Source organism: Gnatocerus cornutus, chromosome 7, assembly GCF_029298725.1.
Source record: "Gnatocerus cornutus isolate USDA-ARS CGAHR chromosome 7, icGnaCorn1.1, whole genome shotgun sequence".
Lineage (NCBI taxonomy): Eukaryota > Metazoa > Arthropoda > Insecta > Coleoptera > Tenebrionidae > Gnatocerus > Gnatocerus cornutus.
This window is the reverse complement of record NC_142239.1, coordinates 184140-208090: the sequence shown is the minus strand read 5'-3', so window position 1 is coordinate 208090 and position 23951 is coordinate 184140. Positions and strand designations below refer to the sequence as shown.

The 23951-nt window shown below is 35.3% G+C and overlaps 4 protein-coding genes across 4 annotated transcripts; 3 read left to right on the top strand and 1 right to left on the bottom strand.

The window, feature by feature from the left end:
• Nucleotides 1–7249: 7249 nt before the first annotated feature.
• On the bottom strand, nucleotides 7250–8586 carry LOC148170537 (lipase 1-like). Its single transcript, XM_088041386.1, has 2 exons — nucleotides 8426–8586; nucleotides 7250–8380 (listed from the first exon to the last, which is right to left on the bottom strand). The coding sequence occupies exons 1-2, from the start codon at nucleotides 8519–8521 to the stop codon at nucleotides 7283–7285; spliced, it is 1194 nt and encodes a 397-aa protein (XP_087897512.1). The 5' UTR covers nucleotides 8522–8586; the 3' UTR covers nucleotides 7250–7282.
• Nucleotides 8587–15987: 7401 nt separating this feature from the next.
• LOC148170536 (uncharacterized) lies at nucleotides 15988–18985 on the top strand. The gene is made up of 7 exons (XM_088041236.1): nucleotides 15988–16022; nucleotides 16064–16088; nucleotides 16155–16162; nucleotides 16243–16361; nucleotides 16408–16630; nucleotides 16689–18883; nucleotides 18948–18985. The coding sequence occupies exons 1-7, from the start codon at nucleotides 15988–15990 to the stop codon at nucleotides 18983–18985; spliced, it is 2643 nt and encodes an 880-aa protein (XP_087897362.1).
• Nucleotides 18986–19002: 17 nt separating this feature from the next.
• On the top strand, nucleotides 19003–21753 carry LOC148170535 (uncharacterized). The gene is made up of 2 exons (XM_088041235.1): nucleotides 19003–19060; nucleotides 19178–21753. Exons 1-2 carry the CDS (start codon nucleotides 19003–19005, stop codon nucleotides 21751–21753), a joined length of 2634 nt encoding a protein of 877 aa, XP_087897361.1.
• Nucleotides 21754–21887: 134 nt separating this feature from the next.
• Nucleotides 21888–23721, top strand: LOC148170534 (uncharacterized). Its single transcript, XM_088041534.1, has one exon. The coding sequence runs from the start codon at nucleotides 22756–22758 to the stop codon at nucleotides 23101–23103; it is 348 nt and encodes a 115-aa protein (XP_087897660.1). The 5' UTR covers nucleotides 21888–22755; the 3' UTR covers nucleotides 23104–23721.
• The last annotated feature ends 230 nt before the right edge of the window (nucleotides 23722–23951 follow it).

The following is a 23951-nucleotide window of genomic DNA, read 5'->3' as shown; positions in this document are numbered from 1 at the left end:
GTTGATTGTTGCTTGTAGAGCGTTGATTGTTCCTTGTAGAGCGTTGTAAGCAAAACAATTCTACCTTGCGTTGCTTATGAAGGTGGCCTTGTTCATTGCTTGTGGAGTGTTGAATGTTGCTTGTAGAGCCTTGATTGTTGTTTGTAGAGCGTTGATTGTTGATTGTGATGATGATAATCCGCACTGAATTGAATCACTGACTTACGAATTAAAACACTGCTTTCACACGCGAGTACCGCGAGGATCCGGCTCGAAGGACCATAAATGTTTATACCAAAGTTGTATTTTATTGGTATAACGCAGGGTCCTAATTCTACGTTTATCGGAGAATTAGGTAGTTTTGTTGAAGCACTTGATGAATGAATAAAACTCTATTTTTATTTTAAATACTTGGAATTGGGCAGTGATACTTTCCATCCTGACTTGGAAGGTATATTAATAACGTAAATGGTAAATTGGGTGAAGTATTACAAGAATTGATGTGATTATTGAACGGTGGTTGAATTGGTACTTATTCTCTTACAACTATACAGAAAAATCTTAGAAAGAAGTAAAAGAAGAGAGGGTAGTTTTATGTAGATGTGATTGGTAGGAAGTGAAGAAGTGGGAATCAGTAGCAGGTGGCGGACTAAGGGTTCGGGACTTTCTCACGCCTTTGCAGGTGGCTGGATCAGAGTTCGGGAATGTTCATGCTTATTAGTAGTAATTAAAGAAGTATTAATATGGTCAGACCAACAGGATGTAAAAAGTAATAAAATCAGAGTTGGGGATCAAGACAGGGGTGCGGTTTAGACAAGAAGAAATAGCGAAATATTAAGAATTACATACGAGTCTGATTAGAGTCGCAACAGTAAGTATAGTAAGAAGTTATTTTTCAAAACTCAATAACGTGAAATTGCTTTTTTTGGGTAAACCTAATAATGTGTAAATTATTGTATTGTGTAAAATTATTGTTTATTCATTGAAAAAGCTCTTGCGAAAACACTGTGTCCGAATAATTGTGGTGAAGTTCAGCTAAGTTGAACAAAGTACCGATTTTTTTGTAATTCCCTGTACAAAATGATAATACATAGTTATTAAGGCAGTAAACCTTCATATTAATCCTGACATTGTAAATGATTCTTTAGCGATGGTAGGGAACAAAAGTATCTTAAACTGCGTCAACGCAATTTTGCGCCACTGATTTGAAATCGGGCCCTAAGTTCTTATTTTTCAATGTAAATAATTAACTATTTCTATTTAGTGTCCAAAAAGTGCAACAATCAACGTTAATCAAAATTGTAGTGACTTGAAAAAATTTGATGTAGTTTGCCACTGTCCGTCATAATTTTGAAAACTAACTTGTTAAAACAGCAATTTATGCTCAAATTGCACATGTTACATTAAATTCAAGATGAAGCTGGTCACACAGTTATGTTAAAAAAACAATTCACGAGTATTTACGCAAAAACTCAAACATCGCTAAAAATTACTCTTCTAATGCATCGCAAATTTTTGCTTTAGATTGTTAAGCTTGATAAAGCAAATGCAAAATTGCAAATATTTATTTTTGAAATTAAAAACGATTTTGAGGGTGATCATAATAACTGTTGCCGGACTCGGTATAATTCACTGTTTTTCACACAAAATTCAATTATTTACGCATTAATTTTACATTTCGTATTTTCCAGTTTTAAACTAAATAGTATATTGTATAACAAGTGTTGAAAATGGAAGATTTCACACAAGTTTTGCAAAATTGAGCCACGAGCCGTAGGCGAGTGGCTTAAGCAAACGAGTGTGAAATCGAATTTTCAACACGTGTTGTACACGATATTTTTCCGACGATCACAAAAATCGCAGAGTTAATATTTATTTTTTTAATTAAAGTTTATATTTTACGCTCTTCCACTTGCAAATAACGGTGCAAAAACACGTCAAGTTATCTCTGGGCAAGTTAAAACTTAAAATGTCATTCGATAGAGCACCTAGCCGCGGACAAAATAATTATGCCGTTGTGCCGAAAGTTAGATACCGATAATGCCCGATCTGCGTCGACCTGTATGCAATATAAAAACACACAGTTGGCGGCCAATCAGAGATCTCCAATTTTTCATTGCACACGGGTATGCGCTTCGGTCGTCTTCGCACTGAAATTGTTTGCAATTTGAAATTTTCACTACCAGAAAACTGTATGAAATGTCGCATATTTTATAGTGGTCGTCGGAAAAGACCTTTTTTCCGCAATTATAAAATGTGTATTATTGGGAACATTTTTATTTCAAAAACTTTATCTGATAACTCTGACTTAAAACCGCTATTTACATTTTCACTTTCGGAACTATTCCTAATATTTTTTATCACCGTTTTTTAATAAAATTGTTGGCTCAAATCTTGGTGTTGACAAAAACACAATTTATTCCCAAACACCAAAAAAAAAAACAAATTGAACTCTAAAAATCGTCGTTTTGATTTGGTATTGGTAAACAAACAGATCCAGGGCCTTCAGAACAGAGCCTTTAAATCATTATGGCATCGGGATATAATTGGTTGCTTATTATAATTATGATTTATAATTAATAGCTCACTTTAATGCATGATTTCAGTCAAAAAACATGCATTAATCGATCATCGGAAAAATATTAGTTTCTGCCAACCACTGTCAACGTCAGTCGTGTTTTCGTGTAATAAATCGATTAATCCTGAGAATATGAGCGAACATTCTGCTGACGAAGAATATGAGACAGTAACTTTCTCAATTTTTCAGTCCTCAAAATCAATGAAACGTTGTAGTTGAAATCATTTATTAAACTTTTATTTACCGCCCTAGGTCCCCAATAGTTATTTATGTATTAAGGGCATAATGTGGATGTTTATGTTCGAGGGCAACTAGATTACAAGGTCGAGAGTCTTCGGCCCGAGACTTTGTAAGTTGCCGGAAATACATAAACATCAAGTTATGCCCGTGGTACATACAACGTTTTATGTCTTATCTATAGGAAATTTTGATTTTTCAAAAATAAATAATTTTTCCACAAATACAAATTTCTGTTCTTGAATCTACATAAAGACTTAAAAAAAAACTTCACATGTCGTTTGGTGTTAGTTTAAAGATTTAATCATTTTAATTACTAATTTCTAATTTAATTCCTAACCTCGAAAAAACACGCGCGCACAGTGAAGCATGGCTAGCTATGCAACGCAGCGAACTGCAGCCTCAAAAGGGACAATTAAGGACAAAAAAAAACATTACAACCAGTTTATTTATTGTTTGAATTTGACTGTTTGGTGATAATTAAGTTTAAATGCAATTTGAATATAGCGGGCAAAGAAATCAAGTCGATTCGTAGCCAGTCGTTGTTTGTTGTAAGGTTGCTATGACACCTTAATGCCCTAGGGCGTAATAGTACCTCTAACGTACCGCAAATCCGAGCCATAAAAAGCCAATAATTAAACGGTACGATATAAAAAGATTTATATACCTTGACAACTAAGTGTCCAGACTGTAAATTTGACATACCGCCCAAAAATGCTCTTGGTAAATTGATGAAAATGACTGATCGTGCAAAAAAACACGGAATGAAATACTATGCAATTAGGTATTTGAAAAACAAATTAGCCAGACCAAAACTTTGTCGCATAATTGAATAATGTTTTGCAACAATGATTTATGTAGTATTGTCCAAAAACGGAGATCATGGCTCTTCAAACCTTAATTTTACCAATTTTGTAGCGTAAAATTTCAGTAACACTGACGTAGCACCTCAGTTGGAGGGTTTTATATCCCTATGAGACTTAAAGATGGTGGTGATATTTTTAATCTGATTAGTAACGTAAAGAAGTACATTAAAAATGTTTTGAGGGTGTAATTTCTTTTGCATAACACCTAATTTAGTAACCCAAAAAAAAACTCATTAAATCAAGGCAATTTAGCATTCACCAATCACAAACCCTTTTTGGCTGCATCAAGCCAGGTTTACTTTTGTTTCGTTTGGCGTGGCGTCGAGTTTGTGTGGAATGAATTCAATTTTTTTTAATTATAACTCTGAAATAACATCGAATAAGCAACATTTTCAGCAAATATAAGACTTTTATTACAATCTAACGCAAACCAAAGGTTAGATGACATTTGTAATACAACATGTCGTGTGTTAAAGTAATTTCCAATTTTGACGTAAATTTAATTCTTGTTTACTTGATATAACAGAATTTTTTAATTTTAAACGCAATTTGCATAACTACTAAATTGACATTTAATGTTGAATAAAAATTGAATTAGCGATTAGTTCCACAAATGCTCACAAATAGCTAAAAATTACATTTTAAGGCGTCGCGACGCCTGAACTATCGGTGATAAAAAACAAATTTTAGCGTTAGCTTCTAAAGCTAGTAATTTTTTAAAATTTTATCTTTAAAATTAAAAACGATTTTAGTGGTGACCACAAGTGTTGGCGGACCGTGTATATTATTAGAAAGATAATATAATTAAATAAGCTTTCCAACAAACTATAGAAGTGCCAAGAGAGTCAGTGCTGGAATATTGATTTGTGAAAAACTGATAAAAAATAAGAAGAAACAATCGGTTTTTATTGCATTACGTCATTATAAAAGATTGAGATATCCGCTTTAAACGCGTTGTTCAATAAGTTATCAAGAGTAAATAGTAATTTTTAGAAAAAAAAATGCTTTGGTTATTTGTTTACTTGCTCTGTTTAACAATTTTAATTTGAATTCCCACAAAATTATGGTATTCCGTTAAATGTCACGTTTCTAAATGTTTTCACTAGTCAAAATCGAAGATTCTAAAATTTTCCAGCTAGTCAAAAAATTGTTGATCGAGTTTTTTATTATTTAAATAAATTTGAAGACGTTTTCGTCTCAATCTAGATATTTTTTGTGACACTCACATACAAGGTGTACCCGAATAAAGTGCAAAGATTTGAATCCCAATATCAGACAACGCTGTTTGACATAATGGCCAAATTTCACGTTCCAAAACGCCACCGTTTCGAGAAAAAATGATTAGAGTTTTTTACAGAAATCGTTGCACGCCACTGAAGTCTTAGGGTAGGCCAGTTTAGTCAAGTTTAGTCCAGGCCATCAAAAAGTTGGGAATAAAAACTGTATAACTCTCGTAAAATGTATGATATTTTTATCGGTAACTGCCACCACATTGTCAAGTTCAAGAGACATCTACCCCCATTTTGTGCTAATTTTCCAACAGGTTGGAGAGTATTTGAGTTGCAAAACCAGACATCTGCATTTAACCTTAATTTTTCGAGATATAAAAAAATTTACTAGCACTTTTATTTTTAAATGTTGGAAGACAAACTTAAATAATAAAAACCTTACAAATTACAAAAATGAATCTTTTCAAAATCTGTATAGAAGCAATTTGTCACAATTACATGTATATTGATGTGTCAAATTTCGATCTCATGCGGGTTTTGATTTAGGCGAGTAATTTGTGTTTAATATAATAATTATTCATTTGCGTTTTTTAAAAGATCAATTTCTTATTAAAATTTTCACTCTACTTTTTTTGATTCATAAGTAAACTAAGAACCCATTATTTTCAAAAAAAAATCAAAATGTATTATTCTACGCTGCGTTAGCACTACTCATTTTAAATGCAATATTTGTTTAGAAATTAGAATTTTGTAAGCAACTGGATTTTGTAAGCAAAAATGAATAACTGTTATCTAACGATAAAATTTACTTGCGAAATAGAGAAAGACGGTAAGCTTCCATTTTTAGACACATTTGTAATTAAAAATAAGAACAGATTAGAACTTGATGTTTATAGGAAGGAAACCAGTACTCTTCGCTACATCACTGCAGACTCCCATCATTGTCCTCCTCAACATAAGATGGCAAGTCTAAATTTTCTTGTTTACAGGCTTTTGAATTTTCCATTAAACAAATTCAGATTTACAAAGGAATTAAAATTAATTAAAGACTGCCAGGTGTAACGGTTTCGATCCCAACATTATTGATAAAATAGTTAAAAAAAAATTAGATTTAAGAAATTGGTGAATGATGTTTTCAGAAAACACCTAAGAAGACTTCTTTTGTCACCATCCCTTACTCACCTTCAGTGACAAAGGGACTGGAAAGAATTTTTCAGGGTTTGGTTCTCAAAGTAGTTTTTACTTCGGGTCCAAGCCTCCAAAGTCTTCTAGGTAATCCTAAAGACCGAGTAAGAACAACAAAAAAGTCGGGGATTTATGAAATTAAATGTAAAGATTGTGATCAGAAATATATTGGGCAAACAAGAAGGTCAATTCTAAAAAAGTTCAAAGAGCATCAAGCTCATCTCAAATTTGGGAGGTTTGAAAAATCAAGCGTTGCCCAACACGTTTATGACAATGACCACCACATTGATGAAAGTTGTCTTCGTTTAATTAAAAATATAAATAATTGTAAATTTCTTGACATTTATGAAAGTCTAGAAATATTTAGGAACAAAAATGTAATAATGAACTCAGACAACGGCCCCATCCCCTCCTCCCCCCTCTACTCCCTTCTACCCTTAGGTACCTAAGGGTAGAAGGGAACGGGTCCGACACGCTTTTAGTATTACATATAAGGACGAATTATTTGTTAGTTTTTAGTTTAATAATCGCTCTAATGATGGTAGCATTGCTATCGAAACGCGCGTCAGCATTTTTTGACAAAATTTGGTGTTTGAGAATAAATTGTAATTTTGATAATTTTTGTCAACACCAAGAATTGATCCAATAAATTTTCTTTAAAGAACTGGATTGACTTTTTTATGAAATCGACAAAACATAAAAAAGATAATTTTTTGAAAATATTTTAATGTTTTTTGTCCTATAACTTCTAAACGATAAGAGATTGCGCGTCAAAAAGGCAGGATCTCAATTTTTTCAATGATCCATCACAATATAAAATCAATAAGAATAATTTTTGAGTTATATGCAAAATTGCATATGAAAACTACCAAAAACGACATTTTTTGAGATACGAGATCAGTTTTCAAAAATATCATGGAAAGTACTGATCCTACCGATGAGTTATATTGGTCATTGCAAAGTTTATACAATTACCTTTGCAAAAGACTGTTGAGCAATCCCATAACTTTGCAAAAACCTCAAAAAATATTTTTTTAAATATCTCAGAATCCGGACCTGATCGAGCAAACCAGACTTCTAATCAGGATACGGAATCAAAAGGGTATTCTACTTTAGAAATAACTTTCCACTTTTCCAGTACAACTTTTTTCCAAAATAAATTACTATTGTAATCGCAACTGATTTATTAATATTATGTTCAATTGAAATTACAACTTATCCATAATCTCTATTACCTTTGAATAAACCAATTCTGGTGCTCTTATCGCGAACAGATAATCCAAATGATTAAAAGTCTCGTCTGAAACTAGAATCTTCTCAACACAGGCTTCTCCTATTTCGTCACACAACTGGAATACATCGACTTCTGCTGCCATTAAATCATTGTGACTATAGAACAGATAACTTGGTGCAGTGATCAGTGACAAATCGTACGAAGGAGGAAACTCAGAACCATAAATTTCAGTATTGTTTTCTCCAAAATCGTATTGTCTAAAGTATCCAGATAATATTTCCTGAGCATAATGAACAACCTGTCTTGTAGAAGCACCAGCTGGTAAATGACCCATTAGTACTGGAAGTATGGTAGCGTTCATTTCCGATGGACTGTACCCACACAGAAGGAAAAGAAAATTAGTACAAAGAACTTGCGTCTCTTGCTCGTCTTCACAGAGAATTTCTGCTACTTCTGTCAAAAACTCATTATTTGGAAGAAACTCGTTGAAACCAATTAATTCGAATAAGTAGTCAATTGGTCCTGCCCAATACGCTAGAATTCGTAGCAAAGGACTTTCTAGGTGGCTCATGTAACCGATGGGGGCTAAACTGAAGTGTGCTTTGATCTTTTCATTATATTCCGGATGGGTTGTGGCCATGACGTAGAAAGTGGTCGTACCTTGAGAATGCCCCACGTAGAAAACACTACTTTGATTGGTAACTTCAAGAATGTGGTCCACCATTGCAGGGAGATCAATGGCACCAATCTCGTGCCACGTAAAGTGCCAGAATTCGGCATCTTTGTTGGGATCAAGAGTGGTATGATTACGGGAATTTGTGTTTCCACGACCATTGCCAAGCCACACGTCGTATCCAGCATCGGCCAACAAAAACCCTAAACCATGTTCTACGCCTGTAATCACAAAGTCTGCAGAGGAGCTCAAAAGGCCATGTTGTACCAAAACAGGTTTATCAGAAGTAATATTAGTGTTTTTACTATGAGGAATTCGGTGTAATGTTAGGATGTAACCGTCTGAGGTTGTTACGTGGTGAACTTCAGCGGGGTAACCATATTTTGTGACGATTTCGGGCTGAATTAAAAATATGAAGGAGTGTCTTTATTACAAAGTACTTACAATTGTCAAATGACCATCTTCATCATCCAGAGGCGTTGGATATGGATGACCATAAGAAAGAACGATTAAACTCAGGGATAGCAGTAAACACAGCATTTTTTTGTGTAAGAGTTTCGAATTATTTGGACTTATTACCTATTTGTTATAATGTTATAAGCTAATCTAATCTGGAAATCTAAAAGGAGATTCGTATTGACGACCAAGTGTGACGAGTAAACAATACTATCAATTTTGAATGTAATTTAATTGAGTTAAAGGATGAAACCAAACATTTGAAGACAATGATATCAAACTCAAGTGGTCAAAAATGTTAGCTTCAGAAGGCGATAATTATCTCCATAATACTTGTTTTAAAGATACTTAAAAAATGACGTTGAAAATAGCATCTCTCACATTTTTAAAAATTACAGTCACTGGAGCAATTATTTGACTTTTGGTGATTATTGTAAGTGCCATGGAAGATGTCAACAATTTGAAACCTTCTGTACTCTGGTTTTCAATAAAATAGCATACACTTTAAATATCAAGTAGCAGCATTTTGATGATTTTTTGGCTATGTGGTTGTGTTTTTTAGAATTAGGTTAAGTCAAACTAACAAATGCTTTTAAATCTGTCAATGTCAAGATGAAGGCAAACTCAACCTATCAAAAAAATGGTGTATGCGAATTTATTGAAATTTGTTGTACCTTGATGGCATTAGTCTCAAAAAATAGAAAACAAATTTACTGATTAATACAGGTGTCCCAAAACTCATGACCCAGAGAGCAAGGAAAGATGCCGATATCAGTTCAGACTGCGAATTAAAAAACCAAATTAGTCTAAGCTTAATCCAAGGTGTTTATAAATGTTTCTAGCATCAAGGGTGGCTCTGGAATTCCTGTCGTGCACCACTTTGCCGCTTTGTTGTCATAGTGAATACAACTATCTTGAAAATTATTTATAATGTCACTTATGTCAACGATGTTTCTGTTACGGTTTTGTGTCAAAATTTTTGATTTTTAGGTTTCAAACCACAACTCAACAGTTTTCTTCTCTAAACTTACTTTGCTCTATGATTGAAGTTAACTTCCAATGTCATTTGAAAAATCTAAACTCACATTTCTAATGTGCGGCAAATTTCTTTGACATTTCATAGCCACCCTTAATGCTAGAAACATTTATAAACACCTTGTAGTATTCGAACAAGGACGAAAAACTGACAGCCAATCCCGAAAGCTTTTGCATAGGTAGAATGGCGGGGAAATAGAAGACTATTTCAATTTCCTAGGCAACAGGACCGTAATATCAGCCTGACAAATGGACAACAGTACTCTCTTTTTGGGTATCTTGGCAATCATAAGAAACCCCTCGCAATACCTCTGGCCATCGTCGGTTCAATGATCGTGATTGGCTCCCGAATTTTCGTTTTAACTCAATTATCTTTTGCTCTAAGATTTTTTGTTTTCAAATTTTGGTTTCGTACGGCTGTCTGCATGTGTCTGTTTTATCTGAGTCACGAGTTCTGGGACACTCTGTATATCCCATATCAGATTTGCTTCCACCAGCCGTCAGAGGGTCGAACCACAGCATAGAAATACAATCAGTAGGGAAAGCTTAGCGACATTCGGCTGCCGTTTTCATGACTAGCATGAGTGGTCCTTCAGCAAATGGCGCTTTTTTTAAATGAAATGATTACTCAAAGTTATTAATAATACAATAGTGTATATTAGCTTGCGGGGAAATAAAATGTTCAAAAATCGTAAAGAAGTAAAAATATAATATTAATTAATAAGTATTTCAATCATACCTATTCCGAGGGGTAACTAATCCCTGATACTTTATTATTTATGGTGTTTTAATATAATTAAAAAGAAAAATGTAATTAATAGTTGACAATTATTTCGTACTTGCTGGAATTGTTTTGTCTCTTATATCAATTTTTTTTAATTTTAACTAATTTTGTTCGCTGCCTTCATACAGTGTGACAAAAACTTCCAACATATTTTATTTGTATTCGCAAATTATTCATGTTATACGAATTATTATTTAAATACAGATGTCCGGAAAGTAGCGCACCATAAAAAAAAATCAAAAAAATCACACTCTGTTTCCGCAGTAAGACCAAAATAAAATTAGGAAAATGGCAACATTGCTGAAGTGTTCCTTCAATAATTCTATAAATTTCAAGTATTCAAAACCATAATAACTTATTTAATAACAGTACCTCTTGCCGAATTGAAGGTTTTGTTTTAAATTATCCAAAACAGATTGATCATGTTCGGCGTTTGAAATCTTGGGTCGTCCCGAATGACTGTCCCTTCTTGTTGGAATCATTTCTTCACCTTAAGACGGTACTTTGATCTAGTATGAGCTAGTAATGAAGAGCGACTTGTTTTATGCACCAAAACTCTTCGAATGTAAAAAAAATGAGAACTTTATCAATCTCCGTCAAGCGAGGCATTTGAATTTTTCTGACGTTTTAAAAGTCAAAGCTGATATAAAGGGTCCGGCAAAACTTGTGTCCACCCCCAAAATCGTCTTTAATTTTAAAGATAAAATTTTGAAAATTTGCATACGCTCACAGTTGACAAAGCTGTTTTTTATCACCGATAGTTTTGGCGTCGCGAAGCCTTAAAAATGTAATTTTTAGTTAATTGTAAGGGTTCGTGATATCAACCCCTAATTTAATTTTATTTCAATATAAATGTGTTAACAATAGAGATATTGAATTTAAAATAACAACTGAGATTGTTATTTTAAATTCAATGCAAATTGTCTTTAAAATTTGAGAAAAAAATGCTGTTTTATCAAGTTATTTTCCAACTTCATTACGTCAAAATTGGGTACTACGTTTACACCCATCTCTCAACATCTGGTGTCTATCTTTTGGCTCGCTTTAGATTGTAACAAAAGTCTTACATGGTAAAATTGTCGCTTTGTCGATGTTAATTAACGATTTCTAGTGTCCATAAACAACATGCTCGTGTTAATCAAAATTAACCTTTATAAGAGTGAATGAAGTGACTTGTGAAATTTTGGTGTAAACGTAGTTTGCCACTGTGCTGTCATAATTTTAAAAACTAACTTGATAAAACAGCGTTTTTTTCGCAAATTGGAAACACAATTTGAATAAGATTTAAAATAAAAACTCAGATATTTGTATTACTGCTATGTTGAAAAAAAATTGAATTCGCGAATATTTCCGCAAAAACTCAAAAATCGCTGAAATTATACTTCTTAGGCGTCGCGACGCCAACCAAACCGTGATAAAAAACAAATTTTTGCGTTAGCTTCTAGAGCTTTGTCAACTATGAGTGTATGCAAATTTTCAAAATTGTAACTTATCTAATATCGGATTTGCTTCCATAAAGCATCGAAAAGTCGTACTCTCGCCCTATTTAAATTCAGCCTTTGTAATCCTAAAAGTTGAGAATGTACCTCAATGGCATTGGTGTTAAAAAAATAGAGAAAAACTTATTTAGAGAGAGTCAAAATCTTACATTTTTTATACAAAATAAACAGTTTTTTCCTGGCAACCTAGAACATATTTTCTGTATTGTAAGTTGTATTTTTAAAATCTATAGAATTCAAATTTACCGACACGCCACTTTTTTCTATAAGTAAATTGATTGTTAATTCACGCACATATTTAGGTTGACATATAGAAAACCATGAATAACCATGATAAGACAATATATTTTTTTAAACTTTAATTGTCGGATTAGAAAAATTATAGTAGAACCTCAATTATCTGACTGCATATTATCCGTGCAAGAATGTTTACTCGATCAACAGTGTCTCAATTATCTATATTGCATATATATATATATATATTCAGAGGGTTGTAGAGAATCACTTCAGTAGTTCAAATATGAGAAAAAAATAAAAATTCGGGACTTTCTCAAAAAGATGATCTAGATGTGTACTCTTTGAATTGCATTGCCTTAAAATGCAGGCTAAAAATTCCAGTGTTAATTGTTATTTATGGTGTAAATGATTGTGGATAACAATATTTTGGAGTAAAAAAATCTTAAATTTTTGTAATTTTTCTTAAAAAGGACATCGTGGCTAGAAACTAGTCTGTTACTATGGATGCTGGTAACAATGAATTTTGTCAAAATCTGTCACTTCGCTAAAAAGTATAAATTTGTTTATTACCCTTGTTACAACATTAAATTGAACAAAAATTTATATTTTTTTAATTTGACATTATGACAACTGTTTTAATTTAGCGCTTTTTGGTACTACTTTTTATCGCGCAGACTTACAAATCCGTCATCTATTTATTCATTGGACAGACTATACTATTACTTCGTATTTTTGTTTCCATAAGTAACAATTAACTCGGACACAAAGAAACCCGCCATATTCTGTTTTGTATCTTGAGAATAAATTTGTAAAAAAAAGTATTTCCAAAATCATTTGATTCTAAACTAAATAATCTTATTATTATTTAACTATAAAATGTTAATTTTATTCGTTCATTTTTCCACACTTTTTAGTTAAATATAACACATTTTCTAACCTCATCACATTAAAATAATCATATTAAAATGATTGCAAATAAATAAAATTACGAAGGTGTGACTAAGAGAAAATGCGTTGTATCAAACCCGAGATGTAATAATTTATTGACAATCAACTGAAAATAAATTAGATAACTAATGTCAGGTTTGTCATTTTTTTTCGACATAATATTAACTTTCTTATAGCCTCCACTAATTTATAGTATATTGTTATACGAGCATGTTATGAGTTATTTACGAGGTTGAGTTTGCGAGCCTGCGAGAGAGTGGAGTAGATCAACCCAGTGAATAACGGCCATGACATGCAAGTGGAATACTGTGCTTTATCTACACCACAAAAAAGTGCACAAACTTTAGATTTTTTCGGCAAGAGATTTAAGGTTGCAATGTCTAGTGGAGTACTCATTTATTCATAAGAACTACTATGACTACTATCATTCTAGTTGAAAGAAAATACACAAACTTTAATGACTTTTGTAAATTTTTGGTTGTCAAAATAAAATTTGACATTTGTTTTCATTGAGTACTAAGATAAATTGAAACTGGGTTATAGTGGTCATAACTAAATGACTTTCAGCCAATCAGAGCTCGCGGTGAGTTCATTACTACACGGGTTCCAGTTATGGCTATCAAACTTGTTTAAAGCGAACTACATTATGAACAAATAACTAAGTGGTCGTAGATAAAAAAATTGTAGATTATGCGATGTACAGGTAAACCAAACTAAAAGCCAAGTTTTGGGTTCCAAAACATCACCGTTTCCAGGAAAAAAATGTTTAAAGTTTTCTGCAGAAATCGCCATGATTTTTTAGGGTCTATCGACTATCGAAAACTTGGGAATATATACGATGATAAAGTGGCAAAAAAGAAATATGGATTTAGCAGTGCCAAATTGTTCACATTTGGATTATTTTGAGATATTTTTTTTTTAATTTTTTGCCAGTAGATTTTTCCAAAATCTTGTGATAAACCTAAAATTATAAAAATTGTTTTGTTTACAGATGAAACTGAATTTACGCGTAATGACATTCAGTCCGGAAATACTTGTGTCCACCCCCAAAATCGCCTATAATTTTAAAAATAAAATTTTAAAAATTTGCGTAACGCTCATAGTTGACAAAGCTCTAGGATCTGACGGAAAAATTTGTTTTTTATTTCAGATAATGAAGGGCAACATTTGATTATTTTTCGTAATAACTTAATTAATTAAAAATTAACTTAATAATTTTTTCATTATGTCGTTTGTAATTAAATGTTCAATTTTGACCAGTCAAAAAAAGTCAGCTTACAAATTAATTAATTTAAATAAATTAATTTTTCTTAATACTCAATTTTTAAAATTTGTTTTGTCTTTAAAACTAGCAATTAAGTGAAAGTTAAACAAGAACGATAAAAGCGAGCGTGACGTATTTTGTTCGAACAGTTTTTCCAGTCTTTGGTAAACTGTTGTTAAATTCAGTTCCATAAGGGTCAAATAAAGGGTAAACCGAGGGCAGTTTTTGCCTCAATCAAATTTCGATTCTTTTAAGAATCATTAACTACAGTGGTGTCTGATATTGTGATCAAAATGTTCGTACTTTATTCGGATTCACTCTGTATATTATTTAATTTTAATGTATCATCAAAATTGAAATTATTATCTGAAATAACTTTAAATTTCATAGAATAGTTGAAACCGACCTGTCAAAATTGACTCATTAAAAATGACGTAACCAATGCATTTTTACAATTATGTATGTTGTTTTACCGTGATTCGTCTATGTATTTGACTCTAAAATTCAAGAGTTATTTAGTTAATCTCTAATAGGTATAAGATTTTATTTCTTTATTGCACTTTGGTAAAAGTAAGATGTTATTTTTACAAAAGAAACGTAGTCTTGTGTTATATCACGTGAGCCACAAATTTTCCACAAATTTTTTGTTTAGGGTAGGCCATGAAAGAGAGAGACAAACATAGAAGTCATGTCGGGATAAAATTTTGTTTTTGATATAACCTCAATTTTTTGATGAAAATATGTGTGAGACCATTACTGGTCTCGATGTCGTTGACTATCGCAAATTAATTAACAGGTACTAGCTATGGCCAATCAAAACTACTAATCGACTCACCAGACATCTGAACCACCCTATCGGTACATTTAGTCAGGACCGGACCCACCAGAATTGGGCCCACATTGATTGACTCGAAACAAAAGATAACAACACCTGTTTATCTGTAATTATGGATAGGAAAGAAAGGTACACTCACCAGGGGTGTTCCACCCCCTTGCCCCAGGCGATGCTAGGCTCGAACTGTTGCCATCTGTCAACCCTCTGGAGATGACCTCCTGGTTAACGATGCAGTCGCTGAAAGGTGTATAGTTCGGGGATATACAGCCCGCGGCATCAACTCACGAAGTGTGTGAGAGTTCCAGCCACCAAGGTGATGGGGCACATCCCCATCACACCCATGTACTAAGCGGCGTCCCAGCGACAGGACACGGGGACCCCTCCAACACGTCCGCCGTACATTCTCGTCATTTGCATTGTGTGCCCACGAGAACCCTTCCGGATTCTCCATTACATGAGCTAAAGTCTGCCTCACCTGGACCTCCCCCCCCAGGGGAGACCCAGTGCTCAAGAATTACATCTAGATGTCTGCCAAGGGTTTTATAGCATAGTGAATTATACTCGCTCTGCCATTCCAACTTACACGAGTCTGCCAGGGGCCAAAGCCCCTGAAGGAAAGGGTTAACACAGAGGAATACACTTGCTCAGAACGACGTAGAGCAACAACTCCGTATTGGGCCAGTACGACCCTGACGGGTACGACACAGACGCCCAAGCGCACGTAATCACGACCACCAGCATACTAAAGATATTTCCCTCAAATAAGTTAAAGGGAACCAATCAGTCAAGGTCAAGTAAAACATATGTTAGCGGGGAGGTTTGTTCACATTAATGTTGTTACCTTCGTCTCAATTTTTGACGTCTTACATATGTAACATTACAAGGTACAAATAAGAGAAAATGTATCAGAATCAATAATGTATTGAAAACTAATTGAAATTAAATGAAATGACAAATGTCAAACAACTGTTTTTTCGATTTACGTAAATTTTGTCAAAGCCTACCCTAAATAAAAATTTTGTAGATCACACGTTATTAACGAACAGTTTGTAGGTGAAAACCGCTTTTTAAAAAATGAATGGTAAGATCGTTTCTAACATGACAGGTTTGTGCAGGAATATTTGTAGATTCAATAGTTTTCATTCGATATATGCATGAAATTTTCAACCATCTATCTATGTGGAATAAGTAACTCTCATATAGTGTTGAGTACCACCGATTCGGGATCACCATCCCTCATCCCCTCCACCTGAGAGGGGAGGATCGTGGTCACCAACCGCCCGGAACAACTAAGACACATTACGTTTTCAAATTTCAAACTTGTAAGATTATTCCTCAAGAAGTAAACAGTTCAAAACGCAAACATAGCATTTTATTTCAAAAAAGTTACGATCCGCTGCTCCTCATATTCACCCAAAGAACATGATGGTCCTTCGAGCCGGATCAGCGGAAATTCATTAAAGAAAAGTGTTGTGTTAGTGATCTACAGCCACATCAACCAAGTTGACTTCATTGAGGAAATCATCAGACAAACGGGGAGACATTGGCAGCAGGGAACCAGGTTAGTTCTCTTTTCTCATTCATCAATCTTGTATATTTTCTCGTACGGTCAAAATGTCGTCCCCACATGCATTCATAGACTTACTCAGCAATCTTGATGAACATGCTGATTTTATCGCCAATTCTGCTAATCACTCAAAAATCAATCAAATGAAACGCCGCATCGACGACTTGGGCGAAATTAAGGCGGAATTGAAAAAACTTGTCGCGGAATTGGGCGGTGATTCCGTTACCATCTCTATGGAAGAGGAATCGGTTTCAATCAAGTACAAATTCATAGAGGTACGGCAAAGAATTTACGACATTTTAAGCCAATTCGACGATGCTATTGAAGCAAATGCCAACAGTAGTTCTTCTATCGCCTCCAACGGTAACAACTCACCTCAAATACCCGTTAAATTACCAACTATCGAGTTGCCGAAATTTAATGGAACATACGCCGAATGGTCGGGTTTCTTTGACACATTTCAAAGCTTAATTGATTCCAACAAGGCCTTAAGCGACGTTCAAAAACTCCACTACCTAAAAGCTTGCCTTAACGAAGAACCAAAAAAAACGTTGGATGCACTACAGACAAACGAAGTAAGCTACAAAATCGCGCTAGAATTATTAAAACAAAGATACGAAAACAAGCGCCTTATCGTGAACAACCATATAAAAAATATATTCGATTTACCTCTTGCGCAAAAGAACGACGCCAAATCGTTAAGAACTTTATTAGATCAAACAATGATAAATTTGAACACCCTAGATAAATTGGGTCGTCCTGTAAGAGAATGGAGCGATTTACTTGTATACCTTTTATTGAATAAACTAGATCAGTTTTCGACACGCGCTTGGGAGGAATCCATCAAAAACGGGGAAATCCCCACGCACACCGAATTGCTAACATTTTTAGAAAAACGTTGTCAAACGATAGAGTCACTAGAAATGCACAATAAGTCAATCAAAACACCAACAACCAGCAAAAATGCACAAGTCATTTTTAGCAATAGCCATAACCAAAAGCGCGTAGTTCATGTTGCACGCCAACAAAACGCAACCAAATTTTTTACTTGTTTCTATTGTAACCAAAACCACAATATCTTTAATTGCCGAGAGTTTTTGTCTATCGAGCCAGCGTTGCGATCCCAACAAGTCAAAAATGCTCATAGGTGTTTAAATTGTTTGAAACTTCATCATGTCGCAAAAGAATGTAACTCTTCAAATTGTAAAATATGTAACAAAAAGCACCATACGTTGCTACACATTGAGCTTACAAAAAATTCCGAAAACAATGAACCTGAGCGTAATGATAATCAAGCCGATGTGTCATTATGCAATTTGTCGATTTCAAATAACGTTCTATTATCAACTGCCGTGATTGGGGTTAAGGGTCCTACCGGTAAGGTAAAAGATTGTCGCGCTCTTTTGGACATCGGGAGTCAATCCCATTTTATCACCGAACATTTGTGTCAATGGCTAAAGCTAAACATACAACCGATCGAAATGGCTATCATCGGAATCAACAGTCATACCAAAATAAGTAGAGCCGCGAATGTTGAGATCTTCAGCAAAACGTCAAATTTCAACTCAAAAGTTCAATGTTTAATTTTACCGAAAATTACCGAACCGTTACCATCAAGCAGTGTGAATCTTAAAAACCTAAGAATTCCAAATAACACCACGTTAGCCGATCCAAAATTCCATGTTTCAGCCCCGGTAGACATGTTAATCGGTGCTGAATTATTTTTAAATTTGTTGGAAGCCGGAAAAATAGTTCTCGGAAAAAACCAACCAATTCTACAGAATACTGTTTTCGGGTACATTCTTGGTGGTTCCGTGGGACCGAGAAAAAACCCAACCGTAACATCCTGCAATAAAGTGACCCTTGAAACAACCGTCAGTAAATTTTGGGAATTGGAGGCATTCGAAACGGACGCAGAACAAAAAAGCAATAACCATTCAAACGCAGCTGAAACGCATTTTTCCCAAACAACAAGTCGGTTACCGGATGGGCGATTTATGGTCAAACTTCCGTTCTCGGAAAATCCCAACGTTTTGGGCAAATCAAAGGACACCGCCACTTATCGGTTACTCGTGATGGAAAGGAAGCGAAAAAATAACCCTAATTTAGACAAAGAATACATCGCATTTATGCGAGAGTACATCAATCTCGGTCACATGCAACTCGTACCTAACTATAACCAAGAAAGATCCTTCTATTTACCGCACAGTTGCGTAATCAATGAAAATAGCGTAACCACAAAATACCGGGTTGTCTTCGACGGGTCTTCTAAAACTAGTACAAATCTCAGTCTAAACGACATCTTAATGGCCGGGCCAAATCTGCAAAAGGATCTGTTCAGCGTGCTTATTCAATTTAGGCTGCCGCAATTCGTACTAATCGCCGATATTTCGAAAATGTACCGCTGCATTCAAATTCATCCAGACGATAGAAAGTATCAAAAAATCCTGTGGCGTGAAACCTCGGAAGCCCCAATTGAAACGTTTAAACTAAACACGGTAACGTATGGGCTAACTTCTTCTGCGTTTCAAGCGATAAAATGCGTTCAACAGTTGGGCTCCGATCACAAAGTCGAGTTTCCTTTAGCAAATCAAATTATAAACAACTCATTTTATGTTGATGATGCACTGTTCGGAGCTGATTCCGTGGATCAGCTAATCAAAATGAAAGAGGAGCTAAAGTCAGTACTAGCAAAAGGGGGATTCAAATTAAACAAGTGGGCATCAAACTGTCCAGACGCGTTAACACACGAGAGACATGCGTCAAATCAAAACTGCCTTATATTTGACAAACAAGCAGAGAACAAAACGCTGGGTTTGAACTGGAAGAATACAAACGACTCATTTTCATTCACGAATCTTCCATTTTCGCTAACAAAGCCCACAAAACGTTCAGTAATGAGTGCCATAGCGCGGTTATTCGACCCTATGGGTTTGATTAATCCGGTAATCACAAGAGCAAAAATTATCATGCAAGAATTATGGGTATCAAAAATTGGCTGGGATGACGAACTTCCCGACGCCATCAACAAAAAATGGACAACTTTCGTTCGCGAGTTAACATCCCTCTCTAAATTAGAGTTCAATCGAAACGTTATTTGTCGCGACGCAAACCATATTGAAATGCACGGATTTTGTGACAGCTCTGAGAAGGCCTACGGTTGTGTCATTTTTATCCGAACGATAGATACAAACTCAGAAGTACATGTACGATTGCTGTGTGCAAAGTCGCGAGTCACACCTCTAAAGACAGTATCTTTACCGCGTCTTGAACTGTGCGGGGCAGTGTTGCTAGCACAATTGGTCGCGAAAGTATCGAAAATTCTAAATTTATCGCCTCAGCAGTGCCATTATTGGACAGATTCCCAAATAGTGTTAGCATGGTTATCGGCGGAACCTCAAAAGTGGAAAACCTTTGTATCAAATCGGGTATCTGAAATCCAACAATTAAGCCAAATCGAACATTGGCACCATGTAAAGGGTTCCGAAAACCCTGCTGACGTAATCACGCGCGGAGCCTACCCAAACGAGTTGGGAAAAAATCCTTTATGGTTTGACGGTCCTTCATGGTTGCGCGGGGTCAAAATCCCTTATGTAAATACACCACATGTAAATAATGTAAATAAAGACGTAACCATAGAAAGAAAAACCATCACTGCAGTTAACATTACACAAGACGATCATAATTCATTACTCTTAAAAAGTCGTTCTACCTTTGTTAAACTGCAAAGGATGGTCGCATATTGGCGACGATTCATACAAAATTCGCTAAATGCTGTCAAAAATCAACCGAAATTAGGCGGAAATCTCACCGAAAGGGAATTGCACGATGCAAAAATCAAAATAATTCAACTATTGCAGCAAGAAGTGTTTGCGACCGAAATCAAACAGCTCGAAAAGAAATTAAACATCACGAACAGTTCAATAACTTCATTAAACCCTTTTTTAGACGAAAATCATATAATTAGGGTGGGAGGTCGCTTAAGTAATGCTAACTTGCAATACGAAACAAAATTCCCAATTCTTTTACCTAAGCATTTCGTAACGGAATTAATCATTAAGGAAGCTCACCTTAATCAGCTTCACGCAGGTCAGATAGGGACATTGTCTCAAGTACGCGAAAAATATTGGCCCATAGCTGGTCGCAGCCAGACTCGAAAGGGCATTCGCAATTGTATTAATTGCTTCCGAGTAAATCCTAAACCTTTTTGTCAAATCATGGGAAATCTGCCTATTCAGCGTATAAGTTCCACTCGACCTTTTCTAAAAGTTGGTGTAGATTTCGGCGGACCTATCCTCATTAAGGAAGGTAGGGGGAGAGGAAAAAGAACTGTAAAGTCGTACATTTGTCTTTTCGTTTGCTTAAGTACTAAAGCCGTGCATCTAGAATTAGTAGGTGACCTGACAACCGATTCGTTTTTAAATTCACTGAAACGTAGAGGAAACGTGTCATATATAGTAAGCGACAACGCCACTAATTTCGTAGGAGCCCAACGCGAACTGGACCAATTTTTAAAGAATCCCGAATTGCCGCGAAAGTTAAGAGAGTCTGAGATTTTCTGGCAGTTCATCCCCCCACGCGCGCCAAACTTTGCGGGATTAGCAGAAGCTGGCATAAAGTCTGTAAAGGGACACATCAAACGTGTCATTGGAGAAAATCATTTGTCGTACGAGGAAATGTACACGTTGTTAGTGAGAATAGAGGCTGTCCTAAATTCTCGTCCTCTTACCCCCCTGTCCGCCGACCCAAATGATTTTAAGGCACTGACTCCGGGCCATTTTCTAATTGGTCATGCTTTGACGGCACCCATAGAAAAGGACCACACAGACATCAACACCAATAGGTTATCCCGATGGCAACTCATAGAGGCCTGTCGGCAAAGTTTCTGGAAGCGATGGTCCAGGGAGTACCTTACGACACTACACGGCCGATCTAAATGGCAGAAAACATCCAGCCACGTCCCCGAACTAGGATCGCTAGTTTTAATCAAGGAAGACAACCTGCCTCCTCTGCAGTGGCGTCTGGGACGTGTAGTGAGTGTGCATCCAGGCAAAGACAATTTAGTGCGAGTGGTGTCGATTAAGTGTAAAAACGGCACGATAAAACGAGCCATTACGAAGATTTGCGCGTTGCCTACAGAGGATTAAGATCCATACGCAAAATCGGGCGTGTGCTATATTTTTTTTTTTTTAGTTTTCTTTTAGTGTTATATAATGCATGTTAGCTTATAAGTTGTACATATTAATTTAAGTTTGTATATATTTTATTTTAAAGCCTTACATAATTTGCTTGTATCAATTCATTGCATCACTTCAGTGTTCTTCTTTAACTTGCAACCTCTTATCATATTCTTTAAAACAACTTAGTGGTTTTAAGGCGGGGGGTTATGTTGAGTACCACCGATTCGGGATCACCATCCCTCATCCCCTCCACCTGAGAGGGGAGGATCGTGGTCACCAACCGCCCGGAACAACTAAGACACATTACGTTTTCAAATTTCAAACTTGTAAGATTATTCCTCAAGAAGTAAACAGTTCAAAACGCAAACATAGCATTTTATTTCAAAAAAGTTACGATCCGCTGCTCCTCATATTCACCCAAAGAACATATAGGGTCATAGAAAAATGACATTTAAAATAGATATGAAATAAACTGTTGTCGTAATTTATTGTTTCTTTTAGATGGACGATTGTAAGAAAAATAGTGTACATACAAATGACTCGCCGGAAAATGTTTTTTTGCACTCGTGTGAAATCTGTGCTTGGCTGGCTCCTCGTGTTCACACTCGTGCGAAATTGGGCACTTTCCGCACTTGTGTAAATACAGGGTGATTTTTTTAAAACGGCAGGCGTTGTAGAATTTTTATTTATGAACCGATTTCAAAAATTTAAAAAACAAATTAAATGCTTTTTAATTTACTATAAACTGATGATTTTAAAAATTTTCTAAATGTCTTACGGGCTGATTTCAAGACGATTTGCAGTAACGCAAGTTGCGACGTAACCATGGAGATGGCGCAAAACGAGTGCAGCAAAGTTGCGCCTAATTTCAAGACGCTAGACTGCTGCAAATTGCATTAAAATTTAGCGCCACGTCAGTCCGGTGGCGCAACCTGTGGCGCAACATTTGCTTAATTGTCACTTCGAAAAATGGCTGGTGCTCGCCAAGTTTTTTCGGGCTTAGCCTTCGATTTGTTCGAAAATTCTAGTGATAGTGATGGCGACGAGGAACGTGTGCCCAGAGAAGCGTTTAACATCGAAGAGATAAGTGAACGGCTTCTTTTTCAACGGACGAGACTGACGAGGGGTGTTTTTAACTCTGTTTTAGAGGTTATTTCACCGGTTTTAGTGAAAAACACCAAGAAGGGACGTTATCCGCATCTAACACCGATTCATAAACTATATGTGGCCCTCCAGTTTTATGCCACAGGTTCCTACCAGTGGTTAGTTAGTAGCAGTGGCCAAATTTCACAATTTGCGACATCCCACGCCATTTAGGAAATTACCAACGCTTTGGTTGCCGTTTCACCTGATTATATTCGTTTTCCAGCAGCAAAAGAGTATCCATCGGTGAAACAGGCCTTCTACAGATTTGGACTAACCCGACATGGGTCTGGTTTTCCGATTGTTTTGATTTTCAAATTGATTTTAATTTTGGGCTTCGGAGTTGCTTTCATTTTCGTAAATACATTAAATATTATAGATTGATGGTAACTATGCTATTATGAAAGAGTAACTGTGTTATTACGAATTATTTGTATCAACACTATTATGATCTACTTAACATGTAAGCAAATAAACGTACATCTTAATATTCATTTTTTGATAAAATAAATGACTGAACAGATATTTTCATAACGTGTAATTAAACCATTTAGGAACAACAAACAATAAACACAACATAACATGATCTAATTCTTTCTTCTTTTTTTAAATTCCAAATATTCCGCCTGCGGAATTAGTAAAAATTTTTGATCTGGTTTTCGTTCTAAAATGGCCAGATATTATTATGAATAATGATTATTGAAAATATTCTTGAGTTATTAAATGTACTTACGACTTGTTTTCCATTCTAATAAAACGCCTTTATTTTTTAACACAACCCTTCGCACATTTAATTTGTCTGTGTCACGTGACCGACGCAAATATGATGTGGCTAAAGTTCCGCACTTGCAATGTCGTTGCGCCACTGCAAATTTCGAACATGAAATTAGGTTGTAAATGTTGACGCAGTGGGATTGCAAATCGGTGTAGCAAAGTTGCGTTGCGTCACTCATTTGCGTTAACGCAAAATGACAACATGAAATCAGCCCGTTAGTATCTTTTGGGCGATACTCAACTTTCTT